This window comes from Truncatella angustata (assembly GCF_020726525.1).
Source record: "Truncatella angustata strain MPI-SDFR-AT-0073 chromosome Unknown BKA67scaffold_1, whole genome shotgun sequence".
NCBI lineage: Eukaryota > Fungi > Ascomycota > Sordariomycetes > Amphisphaeriales > Sporocadaceae > Truncatella > Truncatella angustata.
Window position 1 is genome coordinate 8,155,925 of NW_025763381.1, and position 21,155 is coordinate 8,177,079.

Below are 21,155 nucleotides of genomic sequence, written 5' to 3' on the forward strand. Positions count from 1 at the left end.
CATTTTAACAACTGTAATCAATATCACGTTTCCCCCGGCATACTCTAATCCTAACATTGGTCCAGTATGGCTTGTGCCACACAACGCCAAATCCTCTTGTAGACCCCGGCAGTCAATAGGTTCCGTGCAGCATGATGTCGTTTCCGGCTATAAGACAGCAATACCGGATTTACTGGCACTGTCACACACCCATATATTACGGCTTTCTCCTGATCAGTCTATGCTAAGCTTGGAATTCTACTGTGGTTGCCGCCCAAAGTCACCTAGGTTAGCATAAGAGCAGAAACCGCATAAGCAGCTTTCGGGGGACAGAGCAAAAAGCTGTTGAGTGATGACATTTTCTTTTTGAGGCTCTGCTGCGCATTATATCACGGACGTGGAAGTCCATATTGCTGCTGGGGGGCAATCTCTGGGGGTGCCGTGCGTGCTTTTATGGGCGTGGCTGAATGTAGTAGCAACGGCACCACGGTATCCAATAAAGCCGAGGGGAGCTCCAGCCCACTTTGTTTGTTCTCACTGACCGCCTGGCAGATACCAAGACCCTAGGTTAGTCAAGGCGGGGTGAGGGAAAAAAAAAATTATGGATGGCAGGGTCGAAGAGTTGGGCTGCGATGTGGCAGCGGTGGGTAGCTGGATCTAGTGAGGCTGCTGCGCTCTTTACTACAGTATCGAATACATACATTCCTCGTTTGCTTGTGACCGTGATGTGTTCAGAAACTCAGTTGGCCACATATCTGGTGGCATAGAACTTACTTACCGGGCTGGAGAATAGAATGATCTCGGTGAAAATCTCAGTGGAATACCCCAAATTACAGTACTCAAAGTTCTCAAGCCCGACTGGCGGCTGATTCCGACAGCAGTTAACGTTCTAACGTTAGTTCATGTCACAGCGACTTGAACCACTAACGTTACCGTGAATCACATCCCACCTTCACATTCAACGGGCCACACAACATTATTCGCAATCTCCGTCTCCGTCTCAATCTCCATCTCCATCTCAGTCCAAAATCATCATTGGCAACACACCGCTGTCAGGAAAACACAACGACTGTTGACCAATACGAGCTGCATACTTGCAAGCATGCTGTATGCACCCCGTTGAGGGTTGCCCACATCATAGCAGCAGCAGCAGCAGCAGCAATCTCATCACCCCGCCGAGTACCTAACATTGCGCTGCGGTCATAACAGACGCGGGGCTCTGGCTCTGGCTTTGACTTTGGCTTCGGCTCTCCTTTTTTTTTTTTTTTTTCCCACACCCCCTTCCCCTTGGGATACTTCCGCGGTAACCGTTAATATGGACACCCAGATCGAGAAGGCAGTGGAAATAGTATGGAACCCAACTGGTGATCAGGCCATCAAGGCTCAGGCCTTCGACTATCTTCAACAGCTGCGCTCCGACCCTCAAGCCTGGCAAGCCTGTGTCAGCCTCTTCACCAGGACCCCTCGCGTTTCCGAGATCGTGCGTCATGTCTGCCTCGAGTTGATCAGCAACAGTGTTCACACCCATGCTCTCGACGGTCAAAGCCTCGTCGTCCTAAAAGATACACTGCTTGCCTACATCAAGGAAACATACGGCACGAACCAGCCCGAGAAGGTCGACTCTACCAACCTGCAAAACAAGATTACCCAGACCGTCACATATCTGTTTGTTACCCTCTACCAGCAGGGCTGGGAGTCTTTCTTCGACGACTTCCTGGCACTCACTGCTCTGCCCGGTAGCGCCACTCACGACAACATCATTGGCACCGTTCTCTACTTGCGCATCCTGAACAATGTACATGACGAGATCGCCGATCAGGTCGTCATGCGTCAGGGCAATGAGGTCAAAATTCACACCGAGCTCAAGGACTTGGTGAGAGCTCGTGATGTCGGTAAAATCGCTCAGTCATGGCAGGAGCTCCTCGCCGAGCATGCTGACCATGATCAAATCATTGTCGAGACAACACTCAAGGTCATTGGGAAATGGGTGAGCTGGGTTGACATTTCTCTGATTCTCAATGATTCCATGATGAGCCGCATATTTCCCTTGATTGGTCGCAGCAACCCCAACAGTGGTGAGGACAAGATTCGCGACGCCGCCGTCGACGCCTTTACTGAAATAGTAGGCAAGAAGATGCGGCCTGCCGACAAAGCCAGCATGATATCCTTCCTCAATCTGCGTGAAATCATTTCTCAGCTCATTTCGAGCCCCCCCTTGAATGACTTCAAGGGCACCCCACACTATGATACGGACTTGGGCGAGGCAGTGGCAAAGCTAGTCAATACTGTCTTGGCCGACCTTGTACGCGTCCTTGAGGACCGCACAACTGACGATGACACACGCGCCAAAGCAAGCCAACAGCTACAAGAATTTCTCCCTCTTCTTCTCCGCTTTTTTAGTGACGAGTATGATGAGATATGCTCCACTGTTATCCCTTCGCTCACCGATGTTCTTACCTATCTGCGGAAGGTCCCCGACCTCCCTGGCCCTTTCCGCGAAATGTTGCCTCCTATTTTGAACGCTATTATAATGAAGATGAGATATGACGAAACTTCTTCATGGGGTCATGAGGACGAGCAGACAGACGAGGCTGAGTTCCAGGAATTAAGGAAACGTTTGCAGCTTCTGCAAAAGAGTGTGGCAGCCGTGGACCAGAACCTTTATGTGGACGTCCTGAGTAACCTGGTGGCAAACACATTCCAACGCCTTGACGAGCAAGGCTCCCAGTTAGATTGGCGGGATCTGGATCTGGCCTTGCACGAAATGTTTCTCTTTGGAGAATCGGCCATGCCCTCTCAGGTCCTGGGTGCTAATAAAAGCCAACCGTTGGCCCCTGCTGCCGAGCGGCTCATGGCCTTGATGAACAAGATGATACAGTCAGGTATGTGATCGCAGTAGAAAAGCTGTGCCGGTATATACTAATCTGACATAGGTGTTGCCAACTTTCCCCATCCAGCAATCATACTCCAATATATGGAGATCATTGTTCGATACTGGAATTTCTTCGAGATGGAGGCCAACTCGTCACTCATAGGACAGGTGCTCGAGAATTTTGTCCGCTTCGTCCACCACGAGCACGTACGCATCCGCAGCCGTTCGTGGTATCTCTTCCACCGGTTTGTGAAACATCTTCGAGCATATGTTGGCAACGTTGCGGAGACCATCATTCAATCAATTGCTGATCTTCTGCCCATCAAGGCTGAGGTACCAGGCGAAGATGCGGATGATGATATGTCTTCGGACGAAATAGACAACTCTGCTGATGCTGTATTCACAAGCCAACTGTACTTATTCGAAGCAATTGGTTGCATATCCTCAACTGCCAGCACGCCTGCCGACAAACAAGCTTTCTACGCTCGATCTATCATAGATCCCCTCTTCAGGGATATGGAACAGCATCTCCCAAGGGCCAAATCCGGGGACATCCAAGCCATTCTTCAAATACACCATATAATCATGGCATTGGGCACGTTGGCTCATGGATTCTCCGACTGGACTCCTGGCTCGACCTCGTCCAACCAACGAGCCCCACCTGATAAACTGTTGTCTGAAGAATTTGCCCGAGCTGCTGAGGCCATCTTGATTGCCCTAAGCCAGCTGAATGGCTCCGCAGAGATTCGCACTGCGTGCAGGTCCGCATTTTCCCGCCTCTTGGGTGTTCTGGGAGCGGCTGTCCTTCCCCAGCTGCCTCAATGGATCGAAGGCCTCTTATCGCAAAGCTCTTCCAAAGACGAAATGGCCATGTTCCTTCGTCTTTTGGATCAAGTCGTGTACGGCTTTAAGACTGAGATATACGATGTCCTGAACCTCCTACTAACTCCATTACTCCAACGAGTCTTTGGCGGGTTGTCCGAACCCATGGATGGTACCGACGATGAGATACAGCTTGCAGAACTGCGCCGTGAATATTTAAGCTTCATTGGGGTAATTCTCAACAACGACCTTGGTGGTGTACTCGTATCCGAGGCAAATCAGGTATTCTTTGACTCCTTGATCACATCCATCCTAAACATGGCTACGGATATCAGTTCTGGTAACCTACCAGCGAGCCGTCTTGCTTTTGGGATTTTATCAAAAATGGCTGGAGTTTGGGGAGGCCCAGACGTTGCGAACATAGCAGCCAACCCTTCTGCCCCGACCGGGTCTCCGTCCCCCGCCATTCCGGGTTTCGATCAGTTCCTCCTTGACAGGTTTCACTCGGTCTGCTGGGAGGTTATGAGAGATCCGCAGTTCAGACCGTCACAGGACGCTCAAAGCAAGCAAGTCCTCAATGAGATTGCAGGACTTGAGCAAGCAGTCTACGTCAAGACCGGCGAACTCTTTATCCAGCATTTGCAAAACTCCTTGTTTCCAGGGTTGGGCATTGATGGGAACGACTTCCTCCGGCCGATGACCACCTCAACAGATCGACGGGCGTTCTCTAAATATTTGCAGGATCTACAGAAGACATTCAGGTGATAGAAATGGAAGTGCGAGATTATATCCTCATTGCCAAAAGTCATTGATGGCATCATTGCGGTGGCTTTTCTAGCATTTGCATATACAGGAGTTCGGCCAAATATACCAATTCGTGTTGCGGGGATCTAGAAATTTGTTTTGTAAGGAGCCGAGTGATGCGTACCGTGGAGTGATATCGGTCGTGGAGCGCTCATCTGATATAGTGCGGCCTCGGAAGTGAATAGATATCCCATAACTACACCCAACAATTACAAGCCATTGTTCTATTGAAATTATTAGTTGAGCGCAATTTTGCCACTCAGCTGTTTACATATGAAGCCATGATCTGCTCGCGCCTAGGCTACGATCCTCACTGGAAGATATTTCAACTATATAAAAAGCGAAAAAGCCTGCCACGAAGCTAACAAGTTTGGTCACAGCATGACAGTCGTCGACCAGCGGTCATCAGTGCTGCAACTAATTCACTGCTTTCGTTGTACGCTTAATCACAAGACGCACGCCGCAAGGGGCTTCAGATTGCACAACTATAATGGTAATGGGCACGCAAACATTGCTGTACATATATTTGTCAACCTTTAATCATGCGAATGCTAAACTCCACTCGTCGCTGCTTGTGGCGATCATTGTAGCAATATGTATGTCCTGTCTGGGCCTTTCATTAAATTCACATCTTTGAGCCGCAGATTTGAGAAACACGACTTCTACTGTTCTTGCTACTCTCTTCTGGTTCCATAAAGCTTGGGACCGAAGAGTATCTTTCGACGTCTCCAGAGAGTTAAGGCCAAATGTCGCAACTTGGACTGCTTCTTAGATCCGGAAATGTTATTTTCAATTCGCCCCTCCCTCCCTGGCTGGTACCCTTAACTGATAAAAACGGTTACTATATATTACGACACGCGTTGAACGGCCTATCTTCACCTACTAACACGAATACGGTATGAACCCTGGCTGTTGCTACCGCTTATGTTTGATGTTTTTTTTTTTTGCTATATTTCCTTTTTGTGATTCATACGGCGTTATCAAATAGTTACTCACTAGCAGGATCAACTACCACGGTGAAAGAATTCAGACACATATTAACTGCTGATAGCATGAATTACGCTGCACAGTGTTGACATAAACCGCAGTTGAGATACATACACCATGTATCTTCAAAGATTTATTTCTTTAAGGTGACATCCTTCTCTGTCCACGCCGAGGGGAATCACTGCAAGCGTTCCAATAGTGCAGCGCGGGTTGTAAGAACATTGGCAGCATTTCTCTAGACTACATGGAAGAGGGACTGTGTCAAATAGCAATGATGTGAAGACAACGAATAGGGGAGTAACGGGTAAAATTGTCAGGCCGGGTCCAGTGCAAAAACATCTGCTTTTTTTTATTTTTCTTTTACAAAACTTCAAAATCGGGACTCCCTAGCCGTCGCTTGTCTTACTCCTAAGGAACCTATATTACATAAACCATAAGTACATATGAAGCCGCTGGCTATAGTGTTTTATGCCTGACAGACTATTAGAATGCTAATAAATACGATACCAAGAAATCGTGCATTGCCTTAGAGAGAGAGGTGCGAGAGGCAGTCCAAATTATTTGCACTATTACGTTTTGCACTTTCTTCACAATGACACTTGTTCGGATTATTCTATTTTTACGACTTTTCGTTCACTCCTGCATGATCGCCAGCATCTCGAGTGTCTCAAGCAAGAATAAGTATATAACATGTGCTGCAGTTTTCTATTTTTATTTCAGCTGCTCGCTCGTTTATACCATTGTACGGGTAAGGTCCATTGCCAGAAGAACCAAACGTCATATACCGAATATGACGAGTAGCGGACAGTTGGCATGGGTACTCATCACAAGCCGGTCAGTTGCTCAGTCCACATATATTTTGGCCTCAAGTTCTGAGTAGTGGGACAAGAAAGAATCGAACAGCTTAATGGCATGCTCGACATCATACGTACCACCAGTCTCGCGGATACTGTGCATGGAAAGTTGTGGGTTGCCAAGGTCCAGCGTGCGAACTCCCATCTTGGCCGAGAGCATGGGCCCAATGGTCGAGCCACAAGACGAGTCGTTCCTGACCACAAACAATTGTAGCGGGACACCAGCGCGCTTCGCTGCCTCCTGCAAGAGTACAATGCCAGGAGAGTTGGTTGCGTATCTTTGGTTGGCGTTTACTTTGATAACAGTTCCCTTGTTCATCTCAGGCTGGTGGTTGGACTCATATTTGACTACATAATTGGGATGCACCGAGTGTGCCATGTCGGCGGAGACGAGGAATGAGCCAGATGCAGTCTGCTCATAGGCTGTAGTCAGGTCGACTTCAGGGTCGGAACTGATGTGTTCCCATGACTTGTTGGAGGCGGAATCGCCATGACGATCGCCGGCGACCACAGACAGGCGGCGAACGACAGCAGGCAAAAGATCCGAATTTGCGCCCTGGGCGGACGTGGAGCCAACTTCCTCATGATCAAAGCAGGCGATCAAGCGGATCGAACTCTCGTTGTCCAGGGAGGAGGAGGATACGGACTCGATCAGTCCCATGACGCTGCAGTAGGTCATGTTGAGGTTGTCGAGGCGAGCGGAGTATATGAACTCCTGGTTCAAACCACCGAGAACAGATTTTTGAACGTCATAGAGGACGAGTTCGAAATCAACCACATCAGCTACGGCCACACCGGCGTGCTCGGCAATGATTTCCATGATGTAGGGGTGATGGCGATCCGTCATCTCCTTGAGTGGTTGGAAGGTGTCATTTTTGCTAAGTTGGTCTTCCTCGACCTCCTTGACGCCAGTTCGATTGAGCTCAGCGGCAACCATGCCCGCAATAGGGAACAGTTCGGTCTCCTTGTTGGGATCGAAGCCGGAGGAGCGATCGAGGTGGATGGCGAGAGTGGGAATACGGATTATAGGTCGGTCGACTTTGACAAGCTTTTGTAGGAAATTGCCCTTGCCGTCCTTGACCAGGACTCTGCCGGCAATGCTGAGGTCTCGGTCAAACCAGCTGTGCCATATACCGCCTCCATATGTCTCTACACCGACTTGAAGGAAGCCGACGCCGCTCTTCTTGCTGACAGGCTTGATACGGAGGCAGGGCGAGTCGGTGTGGGCGCCGACCATGGCGATAGGGTTTCCGGGCTTCCATTTGGAACCGATGGCGAATGCGACGATGGTAGAACCGTTTCGTGTCATGTAGTACTTCCCGCCAGGCTGGAGGGTGGAAGACCAGTTATCGCGCTCCTTGATCTTGGAGAACCCGGCCTTCTCGAGACGAGTGATGGAGGACTGGACGGCATGGTATGCTATATGGTAAGGCTCAAGTGTCAGCCAACATGGCCATGGCACGACCAAAGACGCACGTACGGATTCGACTTACGAGTGGGCGAGGCATTAACAAAGTCGAGGAAGTCTAGAGCCGACTTTGGGGGAGCCATCTTGATCTTGCCAGTGGTTGCGGAGTGGAAGCGAGTACTACTAGCAATTATGCGAACGGGAGTGCGAATGCCAATGGTGGGGTTCGGGTTCAGCAAGAAGTGACAACCTCTAGCCCTCATCGACGCAACTGCAAAAATAACGTATCAGGTAGTTCGCTGTGATGGCGGCGGATGGTCGCGATGAACGGGGTGTGTGTCTCTTCACACTAACCTTGGGTCGACAACCCCCAATCGGAGCTAACCTGACAAAGCAACTCGATAAGAGTCCACGACGATACTCTAGATCGCCCTACGACCTATGGTACGGAGCACTGGTGAAGAAATTCGTCAAAGCTACTTTGTCCATGCCTCACTCGAATGCTTTTCTCTTTTCTTAGGCCCCCCCCCCCCCCCCCCCTTTGTTTTGTTTTGTTTCTTGGGGGGGTTTTTTTGGCCTCAAGAATGTAGATATATTTACGTATATACATATATATATGTAAATGCTATATTTTATTGTTACGCCTGCACAAAAGCTAAACCCTTAGATCCTGTTCAAAGCGATTAACCACGTGGAACGTACTGGGAGCGCAAGGCACAGACAGTCATGGATGCGCTGTAGCGATCATCATTGGGGCGGCCGCTAACCATCTCGTCGATGGAGGCCAAGTTCCTTGTACGTGACAGCTATTACGTATGGTTGAATTCAAGTTCTTGGCAAACGATTGACGGTCATGTCCACATGAAGCCATCGCATTGCGAATCCGCCGGGGATGTAGGGCTGTTGATTATTTGGCAGGTGACGTCTACTGTATAACGCCAACATGGCAGTACTCCAAAGTCCAAATCCTGCTCTCAGTGCAGCGTCGGGTCTTTTAGTGACGCTTTTGATACCAACATTATGTAATGTAGGTATCGATTACTGTACCTACCACGCACTGCCGTGAAGCGTGCATGTGGCCTGGACTAGCAGTCGTCATCGCACGGCTTTGTTCTCAACTAGTCTAGTAATACGCTTTCTGTAAAGGTATCTATCTATGCGACCAACTACAATTACGGATTGGCAAGTCTCCCAGAGTCTCAAACACAAAAGCTACGGCGTACCAACTAACAGGCATAGTTTGCCTATGCTGCATGCACTTGAGGACCGTCGAAATAACACGATAGCCATACGCACAAACAAACCACGCGCGATTCAACGAGTCTTTAGCGAATGAGAGGTTCTACTCTGTGCTTTACAAGACCCTGCAAAAGAAACTCCATAGGATTACATAATTTCTCATGTAAATTTCAAGACCAGCGATTTCGCGAGTGACTACCCTCATTAAGTTTATTTCTTGTCGTATTATTCGCACGAATTTCATCTACCCATGGCGTATGCATCTATCCCAGCTTGTTTCTATTACGCTATTAATCTGCCGGGTCCAAATGCGTGGAAATGGTTAAGCACTAACCTTAGATCGAGGGGCAGTGGATCATCTCTCGCCACCACGTAGCTTGGCAGGGTCTATGGCTTGAACTGAGGCTAAGAGATCAAGATACACCGGTATGTACCTATAACTAGACTAAGGTTAGACCTGTCTGAAAGTCTCAGAATCTGATACTTGTCTGCTGATCGTGCTTTTGTGCGACGGCGACGGCTACCCATTTATAGCGATATCGGAACGCATGCTTCAACACCAAGCAATGCGTGATGGGCTCCTTTCCTGTACAAGACGTTCCTCTTCACGGTGCCCCTAGGGACGGCATCGTGCGTGGCAGCGTTGCACTTGTCTGGGAACGTGGCAGGGTCTTCCGCCTCCCCTGGTGCAGCTCAAAAATATTTTTTTGGGCGGCGGGCGCAAACCAATCAAGGGCTCATGCCTACTGTATGCCAGGCTAGGGTCGAACATGCCCCTTAGAGCCTGAGCCAAACATGGTTCGAATGACAGTAATGTCTGCGAGATGACTTTGCTCCAGGAACAGCTTATTCATTACATCTGTACAGCCAACTCGATCGAGTTCGCATTCATTGGGATGTGAAGTTGAGACGCCTGTCTGTCATGTTCCGCCACAACGTGAAAGGCGCCCATCTCAATCCCAGTCACCCAATGCATGTTGTCCCGAAAAAGGTAAACGACGATCAGACAAATATATTTGTATCAGAATATTCGAGACTGTCGTGGCACCTTTTATACTGCGTTAACGATCCGAACCGACGAGGTAGACTAACCTAACCTTAGCAACTAACCTTAGTCTAGACTCCAACGCCCATCGATCCTGCTCGGAATAAGATAATCAAACCCAAGGTGCAGATGCCATGCTGATTCAGTAATACCAATTAGCGATATATGTTTGAATGTTTGTTTTCATGCTGGAGGAAATTTGCAAGACCAAGCCAGCGCACGGAGCGCATAAACTGGACGCACTGGTCTTCGTCCTAACGACGTAAGCTGCTAACGTGGGGTACACAATCGCCCAAGGTCGATATCAGAGGCATATTGGGATATGCAACCACGGTGTGGTCTTCCAATTGGAAGATACGCCACCCTGAAGTTCACAATATTAACGGTGGTCCACCTAGTTCCACTGTCGAAATGGATGATTACCAACAAAGGTTTCGAAAAACAAATACATGCTTACATCACTGCTTGCCATACCTGGCACGTTCGTTTTTCCAGCTACTAACTAGCCCACCTTAGATGCTTGGGTATAGTTTTACAAACGGAGGCACATTGCTACAGTGCTAAAGATGACATAGTTAGGGAGAACAATCACTTCGTCTTGACAGTGTTCCAATGGCGCGACTCAAGTGTTCTAATATCGAGAATTACACTACAGGGTATGGACTATAGGCAGGTATCGGTACCCAAGAGCCGCTGTACTTATAAAGAAGAGGAGACAAGAAGGGCCAAAGGAGTCAAAAAGACGCCCGCTAGGTAAAGCGTAAGGTTATATTTTAGGGAATCCCAATATCCCAGGTGGAGGTCATCAACAACTTTGCCTCTACCGACCTTTAGAGTTAACAATTCGTATCGCTGTAAAGTGTACTATGTACTGTGTCCAGCATGGCCGGGTGGTGGGGACCCAGGTGGCTTTTGTTATTTACAGTACGGAGTAGAACTGGAGTGAATTCCTGGCATAGGGGACGAATCTGAAACAACACTTGAAGCGCACGTCTTTTCATGGCCCTAGATCCATACAAAAAATTGTGACAGTCTGTTATTGATATGATCACTGACAACGAAAGTCACATCGAAGGCATAGAACGACAGAACGACTTCGTCATCAGCCTGCTGCTTGACTTGGGGGAAGGGGGGCGCCTCGTGGGATGGTGTTGTCAGTTGTGTCTCGCTTAGTCCGGTAGGTAGTTGGGCAAAGAAGCCATTCGTGCTTGCAGCAGGTTCTAGGGCTCTACAGAGTACATAGCACAAAGTACGCAACACCGTGACGCCGTGGAACTAACGCGGTTGGCAGAAGCGGGGGGCTAGTCTGAGAACGGCTTACAGTGGAGCGTGCTAGTCCGGGGTGCTTGTCAAGAATCGCATCGCCTGCCTGCGTCCGAGACAATGTCGCCACAAAACGAGATTCTGGAGCGAAATGCTGCGGAATTGTCCTGGGTTGTGACTGATTGAATCTTGTGGAAGAGGGATGAAATGCTCCCGCTCAAGTTCAAAGAGCCCTACTACTAACAGTCATTATTGCTCAAGTCACGAGAAGCCCTCCCTCTGGAGACGAAACCACCAAGGTGTACAAATGAAAGCATGTGTCACACGGGCAGGATGGGCAGCAATTGACATGACAAGCTTTAGCTGCATTGTTGGTCGGCTGAGCCCAAGCGGCTGCCCATTGCTGTCAACATCTTATGGTACACATACAAAATTCCCAGATAGCGGTGACCGGCAGAATAGAACAACAACCAGAGGTGAGGGCATAAAATAGCGGCCCTCACAGAGTATGACTGGCCCACCCTTCCGCCATGAAAGGCTGGTCATGACAGTACTGGTTTATAGTAAGCTTCAAATATGTATCTTCAAGACAAAGATAGGCAGTCCTGGGCAACCAACCTGTCGTCCGGAGCTCGTCGTTCATTTCGCATCACACATAGGTGATTGGCCGAAGAGCAATATGGCAAGGCTTACATCTCAACTAGGTTTGAGCCAATTACACCACCAACGCAACCACGCAACCACGCAACTATTATTGGACAAGTACATCCAGATATGTGCAGGGGAATGAGGACCACGTCCGCATGGAAGAAAAAAAAATTAGCCTCCGAGATTCTTGATAGTCGAGCAGACTACGCTGCTTTTGAGGTTCTACAAACGTTGAATTTCGGAATCTTTTTCGATCGAGTCCTGCTGTGCAATAGCATCTTTACTTGCTTCGACGGCAAGCTCCAAGATTCATAACGCAATTCCAAGGCCGACTGATGTGGGACAGGGATGGTGAGGCACCTGGAAACTCGGCCTACTTGACATTGCTAAGCTTGGCTAATCCAATCGAATCCTTGCCCTCTGTCTTGCACTAATCTGGCTACCGGCACCATCGGTCAAGGGTACACTTGTCCCCATAATCTTGTATTCCTGGCACACTGTATGGGCATGCTGACCTAGATGGTAAGGCATATATTATCAAGTGTTTACACCACAGAGCCAATATGGTAGCCGTTCCTCGAGATGACCTTGACCTAACGGCAAGCACCCCAAGATTGAGAGATGCATCCTGACAAATCTGTCCACTGTAGGGCTGTCTCTAAGTTCGTCGTGGCGGATTATCAACGGGTTGCTCGCAGCATTTACCGTTCTTTGGCTCGTTCGACAGGGGAGCATACTTGCATACTACAGTATGTCATCCACGCACATAGTGTTACAAGAAGAACCTGATCATCCTGGCACTCCTAAGTTCGCAGAAGGCTTACAAGCGGGGTTGACACGTTGTGTACTACTCCTGTGCTACCGTCATCGACATGAAGTGCTAGGTGACGACGTTGAGAACGACCAAATGTTCAATTTACGCTGATTTGGCCGAGAGTGGCAGGTATAGTACAAGAATGCTTGGGCAACTCAGAGTACCACAAGAAATGAACCCAGCCAGTTGCAGATGCCTTGGGAGTCCGCAATTTAGAGTTGGGACGACTTCTCCCTAATTTTGAGAATGAGTCTTGACTTTATGAGCACTGCAGTCGATAGGACGCCACCGAGAGCGTTGCTTTGCGTTTATTCTGTAACTACATCTCGAGTTGTAGATGCGATTGCTCCCCAGTTGCTCTCCCGGAGACACAGCCCTCATGTTTGCTGATAGCACGTCCCACATATTTGTGACTACGAAATACCAGGTCAATTGTCAGGCGATGTACAGAGTATACTCTCACGAAACGATTGGAGCACGACAGTGCAATCCCGAGGAAGATCTAGTGCAGGGCACAATAAAGTGCCGATCCGCAGATGAAACCCAACTTGTTGCATTTGCCCGCGGTAGCACTCGGTTGCTTGATGTTATTGACAACTCTTTCCTTCAGAGGAGTTGGCCCTTACTTGGCAAGTCTATTTGATGGTTTATTTTCGTTGGATACTGTTAGGTACCAAGGTGCGCTGCTTGAATCTCGCCTATTTAGAGGATTTATTGGTGCCCTGTGCGCAAGTGCTGTGGAAATACGCAACCGAGAAAGATGTTTGCCACACGAACCTCTCGTCATGAAGATGACCTGCTAAAGCCGTAGAAGGCTGGACTGCCCAGCTGAACTGCCAACTGAGCAGCAAAGCTGCGACTACCCACGTATAAAGTGCATATGAACCTGCCTTACTACGTTGCTACCTACCTATCTAGCTAGCTAGCGGCCTATCTGTATACCTATTCCTGTCTTCTCGAAGGATGTTGACGCTTTGAGATGCTAGACTAGTCGGAGCATACTTTGCACCATCAAAGCCAACGCCTACTCGAAGTGCAAGTGTGCGATGATGGAGTTTGCGGCACCGTGGCTGACAACCGCGCTTGATGAAAAACTGTTACTGAGCTGTGGAAGAAGGAAGACACAAGTGTAACATGTGGTGCAGGGTCTTTGGAAAACTGATATCTCTGGAAGTACAGTGTGAAGGCTACTGTATGATCTGTATTGAGTTGGGCTGATCAAGTACCGGAAGACCACCGCTAGATGCCGGGGGTTCTAGCCAGTCAGCGCAACGGTCTGCCGCCTCCCAGGCCCCCAGGTGAACTGCTACAGTATAGACATGCGCATGTTGAGATCTCAGCCTTGAGGAACTGTTCATGCTTGATATTAGGAAGTGCACAACTTGGCGGAGGAGAGCAGGTGGCATGGAAGACATTTGAGTATGTATGCCTACTTTTGCTCGACTCTGGACTTGCATTTGTATTCTTATCTTTGTATCAATCTTTCACTCATTCCCAACCCGTGTACGGATCCGTAGATGGCCGATACATAGTACTACTCCCAGGGACACACTCGATTGGATTTATACCATGCATGATCCACTCACACGCACATGGACACACACCAGACACACCGCAGACACACACACACACACACACACACACACCTTTCCTGCCTACTAGTACTACTGCAGTCCGGTACTAACTCATTCACCCTATCACCCGCCGCCGCCGCGTGCAGCCTGGGTACGGGTACCGCATACTTAGTCTACCCTTTTTTGTCGAGGAGCCCTGTCCGGGAGCCCTGTCGAGGAGCCCTGTCCACAGCCAGGTTCAGGTGCCAGGCCCAATCTAGTGCCAGGCGCCTTGCTGGGCACCCCTCGCCCGTCCCCTTCCATTTCCCAATGATATCCTCTTTCCACGCCAGCTCTCCTTCACCACCAGACACTACGGATTACATAGATACTCACATACTGCCTACAGTATCGTCAAATCTTGGTGCGCCAGCAACCTGCTCGTTTTGCTGCTCGGTATCGCCCTCTCTACCTGTGCCTGCTGCCCATCTGTGCAGATTCAGATTCGGGTTCGGATTCTGTCCCGCAAGCACATGAGGCTTGTCATCTCTCGACTGTAGACTGGAAGACGCCAGGACCATTTCAGTATACCCATCGATCCATCCGCATCCAGCCCCCCGGCCCCCCCCCCTCCTCCCAACGACGAACCGTGTCTCGAGGAAACCTTGGGAAACTAACTAACCTACCGACTGCACTTTATTTTATCCACCTTGCCAGCCAACCCACCCTGATCCACCTACCTTACATTCTTGTTCGAAATTGATCAGCATTGCTTTCTCTTCACCCACTGCCCCATTCGACGACAACCCTTCTTCCGCCAACTTACCGGGCTGAATCTTCTCATCGAGGATGCGGTCTTGACAAGCTCCTCACCAGACGAAACAAATTTCGTACTCTTTTGCCTCGCTGCACAAGTCCTCGCTGGGCTCGAATTGCTGCGCGCCCTGGCATAGACCGTCACGACCCGACCCGATCCGACCCTACTGCATTGTACTCGCACCCGTACTCGATCACCCGCCGAGATTCCTGCGCGACAAAAGCACGACTGCCCTCCTTCTTGATATCATTTCATCGTCAAGGGACTGGCTGCACCTCCTAACCCATCCACATCCACACAGTAGCCATTATTCGACGGACCCGACCCCTTCGCCCCGCATCCCCAAACCCCAGGCGTCCTTCCTGCCCTTCCCAGCACGCCCAGACGGACCAGGACCAGGACACACACGTCTTTATGGCTAGTATCTGAGTACTCGCGGGCAACACCTAGCCTTGGCCTAGCCTGGTCGCAGTACAGCGTAGTCCAGGGACGCTCTTTGTTCCAGCATCATCTAGACCACCACTCATTACTTACCCGCGAGCGACAACGACTCTTGTGAGGCGAGTTACTCCGACAACACCGTTGCGGCCATGGCCGCCCAAATGCCTATGATGGGCCCTGGAGGGCAGATGCGGCCTCGCGTGCCACAGGGGAACCTTCCTGGCGTCCTCATGAACCTGCTCATTTCGGAGCAGCAGAAGATGGGGCCACCACAAGGCTGGCAGGCCGCGCTGCCCATGCAAAACCGTGTACAGGTCGCTCACAACTTGTAAGTATATGTCCCACAACTCATGCTACCGGCCAAAAAGGCCACAGTGACAAGAGTACTGATGATGCCCAAAAAGGTTCACCAATGCCATGCTGGCTATGCCACAGAACGACCAGAGCGCGACCATTAGCCAAATCGTTGGCTTTGAGAAACAGGTCTTCGTGGAGTCACCGTCGAGAGTGAGTCGCATCTCTTGCCCCCCACCCCCACATATATGCCTATTGCTTGTTCACGTGCTTACACTCACTGAAGGAGGTCTACGACCAGAAAATCAGAAGCAAAATACAGGAGCTGTTTATAAAACGCCAGCAGCAAGAGCCCAATTTGCAAAACACCATCAACCAGCAAGCTGCCCAGATGCAGGGTCTTCCTCCCGGCATGATGAACCAGCCCAACATGTTAAATCAGCACATGAGAATGGGCCAAACCCCCCAGCAAGGTTTTCAGCACCTTCAGCAACAAATGCAGGCCTCGCCTATCCCTGGCCAAGCACAGCCTGGCATGGGCATGCCAAATCCAGGTGCGAATGTTATGAATCCCAATCCTCAACAGCCCATGCACATGGGAGCTCCCTCAATGCGCCCCCAAGGTGCAGGTCCACAGCAACTCGCACCTCAGGACCGACAACGCATCCAAAATATGGCCGTTGCCAAGTTCAATTCCATGTCTGATCAGGAGAAAATACAACTGCGGAATACGGCAAACCAAAAATTCGCGCCTCAGCTTTTACAAGCTTTACAGGCCAAACATATGGACCCGGCCATTTATTTTATTCAGCAAAATATTCAGATTCAGATGAGCGCTAAGATGGTCAACATGTCTCCCAATGGGCCCATGAACGCCGCTGCTCTGCAGATGCAAGCGCAGCAGCAGCAGCAACAACAACAGCACCAGCACCAGCAACAGCAACAGCAACAGCAACAACAACAGCACCAGCAACAGCAGCAGCAGCAGCAACAGCAACAACAACAGCAACAACAGCAGCAGCAGCAACAACAGCAGCAACAGCAGCAGCAACAGCAGCAGCAGCAACAGCAGCAGCAGCAGCAACGTTCAGCTAATCCTGGCAGCGTCAATACTGGTGGTCAGCAGCAAGGTGCAACTGCGGCAGGTGATCTAGGTCCCTTCTCTAATGCCGAGATCATGAACCAACAAAAAGCAGGTTTGATGGCTCAGGAGGCTGGACAAATGGTTGTTCCAGCGAGTGGACCCGGTCGAAATAACACTCCGCAACCGATGAGTGGTGGTCCTGGTCAAAACCAAGCTGGAAGTCAACAGGCACCCAGTCAAGGCGGACGTCCACAGCACCAACAGCAACCATTTAACATGCAACAGAACCAGCAGATGCAGATGGATCAGGCCGCCGCCAAGACGCAGGCTCAAATTCGAGCTCAGGCTCACGCAAAACAGATGCAAGGTCAGCCAGGCGGTCTTGGCGGTCCCGCGCAGATGTCCCAGAGCCCTGCTATGAACACCCTCAACGCTCCCGTCCAACGGCCACCCGTGGCAATGGGACAGCAACCGCCCATGAACCAAGCTAATCTACCTTTCGGACAAACGCTGGACCCACGATTCAATCAAGGTAATCAGCGACCCCAGCCTGGATCCATTGCGAATAGAAATCAGTTAATGAGTTTCATGGCGCAAAGCATGACACCCGAACAGCAGCAGGCTCTTCGAAACCTAACGCCCGACAAACAAAATGAAGTCTTGGCTCGGTGGTTTGCCTCGCAGAGAAATCAACAAATGGCTGGTCGTCCTCAACCGCAGCCTGGTCAATTCGGCCAGGGAAACCCAATGGCACAGTTTGCTCAAGGTGCCAATATGGCCGCGCCGCAGGCCAACGGCTCCATTTCCATGAATACGCAGAACCCTGCCCTGGTTCAACAACACTTAAATAGGATGCGCGCCAACGGGGTCAATCAGTCCTCTTTCCCTGCAGATCCAGCTGCGGCGGGCCCTTTCATGGATTCATTGGACATACCACCTAACGTCCTCAGTCAGATATCAAACTTACCCCCCACAGTCAGGAAATGGGGTCAGCTCAAGCAGTGGATGGCACAGGCCAGTGTGCACCCAAACACTCAAGCCAAATTACTACAAATACAGAACATGCAAGTTGGGAGAATAATGAATCAACGTGCCCAGGCAGCCGGGGGAGTGTCATTGCCTCCGGGTGTTCCTCAGCCTCAGGGGCCCCAGGGGCCAGGAATCGGCCAAATGCAGCCTCAACATCCCAATCCTGCCATGCAAATGGCTATGCACAACATCACGGTGACATCACAAGAGATACAAAGCGCACGAGCAGCAAGCGAGAGATTCAGCACTTGGGATGACGGACGGGTAAGGCAGTACCTTGTTCAGCTTAAGCAACACCAGATGAAAAACAAAATCATGGCTGGTCAGCAACAAGCACAACCTGCTCAGCCAAACCAACCCACCGCCATTAACTCCGCACCGCCAAATCAAACCGCCCCTGCGCCTGTCCCAGCTGCTCCGCAAAGAGCGCCCAGTACTACTGAACAGCCGGTCTCCGCTGGCCCTATCAAGGCTCAGAAGCCTGGGTCTGGAAATCGCTCAACGCAACAACAAAATTCGTCTCCGGCGATCCCTCAGAGACCTAACAAGAGAAGTAGTGACGATGTGGTGGAAGTGCCGGCTCCAGCTGCAACACCGGTTCAGCGCACGCCCTCGCAGCCCTCTCAACCACTGGCAGGTCCTCCGAAGATGACAGCGGCGCAGCTCGCTTCTTTGACGCCGGAACAAAGGATCAAGTACGAACAATTCATCAAGAATCGCCAGGCCCACCCTGCACAGGGCAAGTCGGAAGATTTTGAACGCCTCAGGAGTATTGGTATCGAGATTCAGCGGCAGTCTCAACAAGAAGTACTCCCGGACGTACCAATGAGCCCACAGCAACATGCAGAGATGGCCCGAGATATCCAGTACATTATTGGCGAGATGAACAAAGTTGGTAAGATTTTGGGAAGATGGTATTCCCTGACACGTGATGACAATCGAGCCAAGCAATACTTCACAATGGTCAGACGCCCTGCACTCTATACTTTATATCCCCCACCTTCGTATTTGTGGCTAACTCTGAACTAGCGTATACGGCTTATCAAACAGTTCAAAGATGGGGAGGCGTCCACGCAGCCGAGAGAGACATTCTCGATCGAGCGCAGTCATGTTACAGAAGCCAAGGCACTTCTGGGCAGTATGGCACAAGATTTAAAGGCAGCGGCGGCAGGAGGACAGAGAACCGCGGCGGCTCAGGGCGTAATGGACACAGGTCAGCAACAAGGAACCCCAGCCCAACCCGCCACGTCAGGGCAATCTATCCCTCTGAGCGCAGCAAATCTAGACAAGCACAACAAGCACGTACGGTCGAACAGCAGGCAGGGTCCACCAGCTGCTCCAACGTCGAGCCAACCTCCGTTCCAGATACCCTCTGCCCCTTCACCTCACGGTGTACCGACTTATAGCACCAACAATGGTGTTCTCGAGCTTCAGCTTCCCAACAAGAGGCGGAAATACGGCCCTGGACAATCTACGGGTGCGAGCGCCAGCCCGCAGTTGGGCAAGCAAGCCTCTCCGGACGCCAAGAAAGAAAACATCCCCGAGCCTCAATTCCCTTGCCCAGAGCCGGATTGCGAATCCAGCCAGTTCGCATTCTTGACTGAGGAGGCTCGCCGTATACACATCCAAGAAGAGCACGTTAAGCCTCACGAAAATCCCATGAAATTTGTCTTCGACGCCTACACAGACAGCCTTGGTTTTGGCTCTAGCGGTAACCTGAGGTCGGATTCCATCGCGGCAGCCGCTTCACTAGGGGTCGCTTCTTCCCGGCAGGGACAGGCTCCGGCCGCTGCACCCATGTCGCGCGGTCCGTCCATGAAGAGGCAGGAGAGCGCGCCAGGTCCGGCGGAGGCTTTCAGAGATGCAGTCACTAAGATGCCCGGGCAAAAGCCCACATTGATCAAAGCGGAAGACGATGCGACCGTGCAACAAACAGTGGCCGAAATACCTTTCCAATTTGGAACCATTGATCCACAGGATCTGTTTCAGAATCTGGGTGGGCTACAGAGTGGCGGGGGCGGCGCCATCTCGGATATGAACGTGTATCGATCAGTGACACCCAATGATACTCCAGAATCGAGCAAGGATAGTGCTTCGTCGGAGCCAACGAGTGATGTGTCAGAAGGTGTGGCACTCAACGTGACCTTGGATATGGGGTTCGATACCTGGCAACCGTTTGATGGTGATCGATACATGAACATGGGCTTGGATGTAGAATTGGATCTGCTCGAGGCAAACAACGTCGACATGGCAGGGAGTTCCGGCTTGATGGAAATGCCTTCTTGGGATGAGATGCAACCAGATTTCACGAAACCATTTGCGCTAGACACTAGTCTTTTCGCTCTAGACACATCTTCGTGATTGTGTCGACACAAAATGCATCAAAGGTGGTCAGTTGGCCATACAGGGTAATTGAGATTCGAGCGGCGGGATTGGGAAGATATGACCTGGGCCAGCGGCGTTCGGGACACGGGGTGGCAATATTGTCTTTATGTTTTTCAAGTATTCAGCAATTGGCGGCGACATAGTGATTGTTTATGGGCGTTTCGGAAAGTGAGAGAAAATGAGGCTGGTGCATTGGGAAACCTAGGATTCAAGGACAGGGATGGCGCCGGATTGGGGGTGTATTAGGGAGGGAGAGGCCAGTAATATCTATGCCATACGGACTTAGATTTCTTTTTCCTTCCCTTTTTTCTTTTTTTTTTCATCTTTTTTTTTGGAATCTTTTCCCTTCCTATGGAAGTTTTCCGAGGGGGTGGTGTATTACGGTTTGACAGTATGATACCCGCAAAAGAAGAGACGAGCAGCAAGTCACAGCTGAAAGCAAAAAGGAAAAAAAGTCTAGTCTACATTTTATATCAGCTGCTAATGCACTAACGTTGAATATAACCTATGTCTATATCTACATGTACGGGAGTATACAGGTCAAGGTACCACTACAGGAGTGCCGGTGAAGAATGGCGGGAGCAAGGCGCGACTCTCCCACACACGTAGATCAAGGTCAAGATCGCAGTCTAGACTAGGTGAAGGTCAAGTCAAGTGGATGGAGGTAGAGTACAATATAAGTTACAGTACACACACACACTACCTGCGAATACTCGGTAGGGCAGCAAGCCTGCAGTGCATCCCGGAATGGGGATGCGGCTCCACCTCGCGCTAATGTTAATGTCAATGTTATGTACATATGCAGGTGATCTGATCT

The 21,155-nt window shown here is 50.4% G+C and overlaps 3 protein-coding genes across 3 annotated transcripts; 2 read left to right on the top strand and 1 right to left on the bottom strand.

Moving 5' to 3' along the window:
- Nucleotides 1-1,294: 1,294 nt before the first annotated feature.
- BKA67DRAFT_508519 (tRNA exportin) lies at nucleotides 1,295-4,438 on the top strand (the record flags this gene model as incomplete). Its single annotated transcript, XM_046097162.1, has 2 exons — nucleotides 1,295-2,861; nucleotides 2,913-4,438. The coding sequence occupies 2 exons, from the start codon at nucleotides 1,295-1,297 to the stop codon at nucleotides 4,436-4,438; spliced, it is 3,093 nt and encodes a 1,030-aa protein (XP_045965535.1).
- A 1,477-nt stretch (nucleotides 4,439-5,915) lies between these two features.
- Nucleotides 5,916-8,214, bottom strand: BKA67DRAFT_551098 (peptidase M18). The gene is made up of 2 exons (XM_046101714.1): nucleotides 7,812-8,214; nucleotides 5,916-7,737 (listed from the first exon to the last, which is right to left on the bottom strand). The coding sequence occupies exons 1-2, from the start codon at nucleotides 7,987-7,989 to the stop codon at nucleotides 6,308-6,310; spliced, it is 1,608 nt and encodes a 535-aa protein (XP_045965536.1). The 5' UTR covers nucleotides 7,990-8,214; the 3' UTR covers nucleotides 5,916-6,307.
- A 7,034-nt stretch (nucleotides 8,215-15,248) lies between these two features.
- BKA67DRAFT_668329 (uncharacterized protein) lies at nucleotides 15,249-20,314 on the top strand (the record flags this gene model as incomplete). Its single annotated transcript, XM_046108636.1, has 4 exons — nucleotides 15,249-15,874; nucleotides 15,951-16,053; nucleotides 16,127-18,916; nucleotides 18,983-20,314. The coding sequence occupies exons 1-4, from the start codon at nucleotides 15,696-15,698 to the stop codon at nucleotides 20,312-20,314; spliced, it is 4,404 nt and encodes a 1,467-aa protein (XP_045965537.1). The 5' UTR covers nucleotides 15,249-15,695.
- Between the last annotated feature and the right edge of the window lie 841 nt (nucleotides 20,315-21,155).

Coding starts and splice junctions, on each gene's coding strand:
- BKA67DRAFT_551098 (XM_046101714.1), bottom strand. CDS start 7,989: ATGAGGGCTAGAGGTTGTCACTTCTTGCTGAACCCGAACCCCACCATT. Junction 7,738..7,811: donor TGTTAATGCCTCGCCCACTC/GTAAGTCGAATC, acceptor CTTACCATATAG/CATACCATGCCGTCCAGTCC.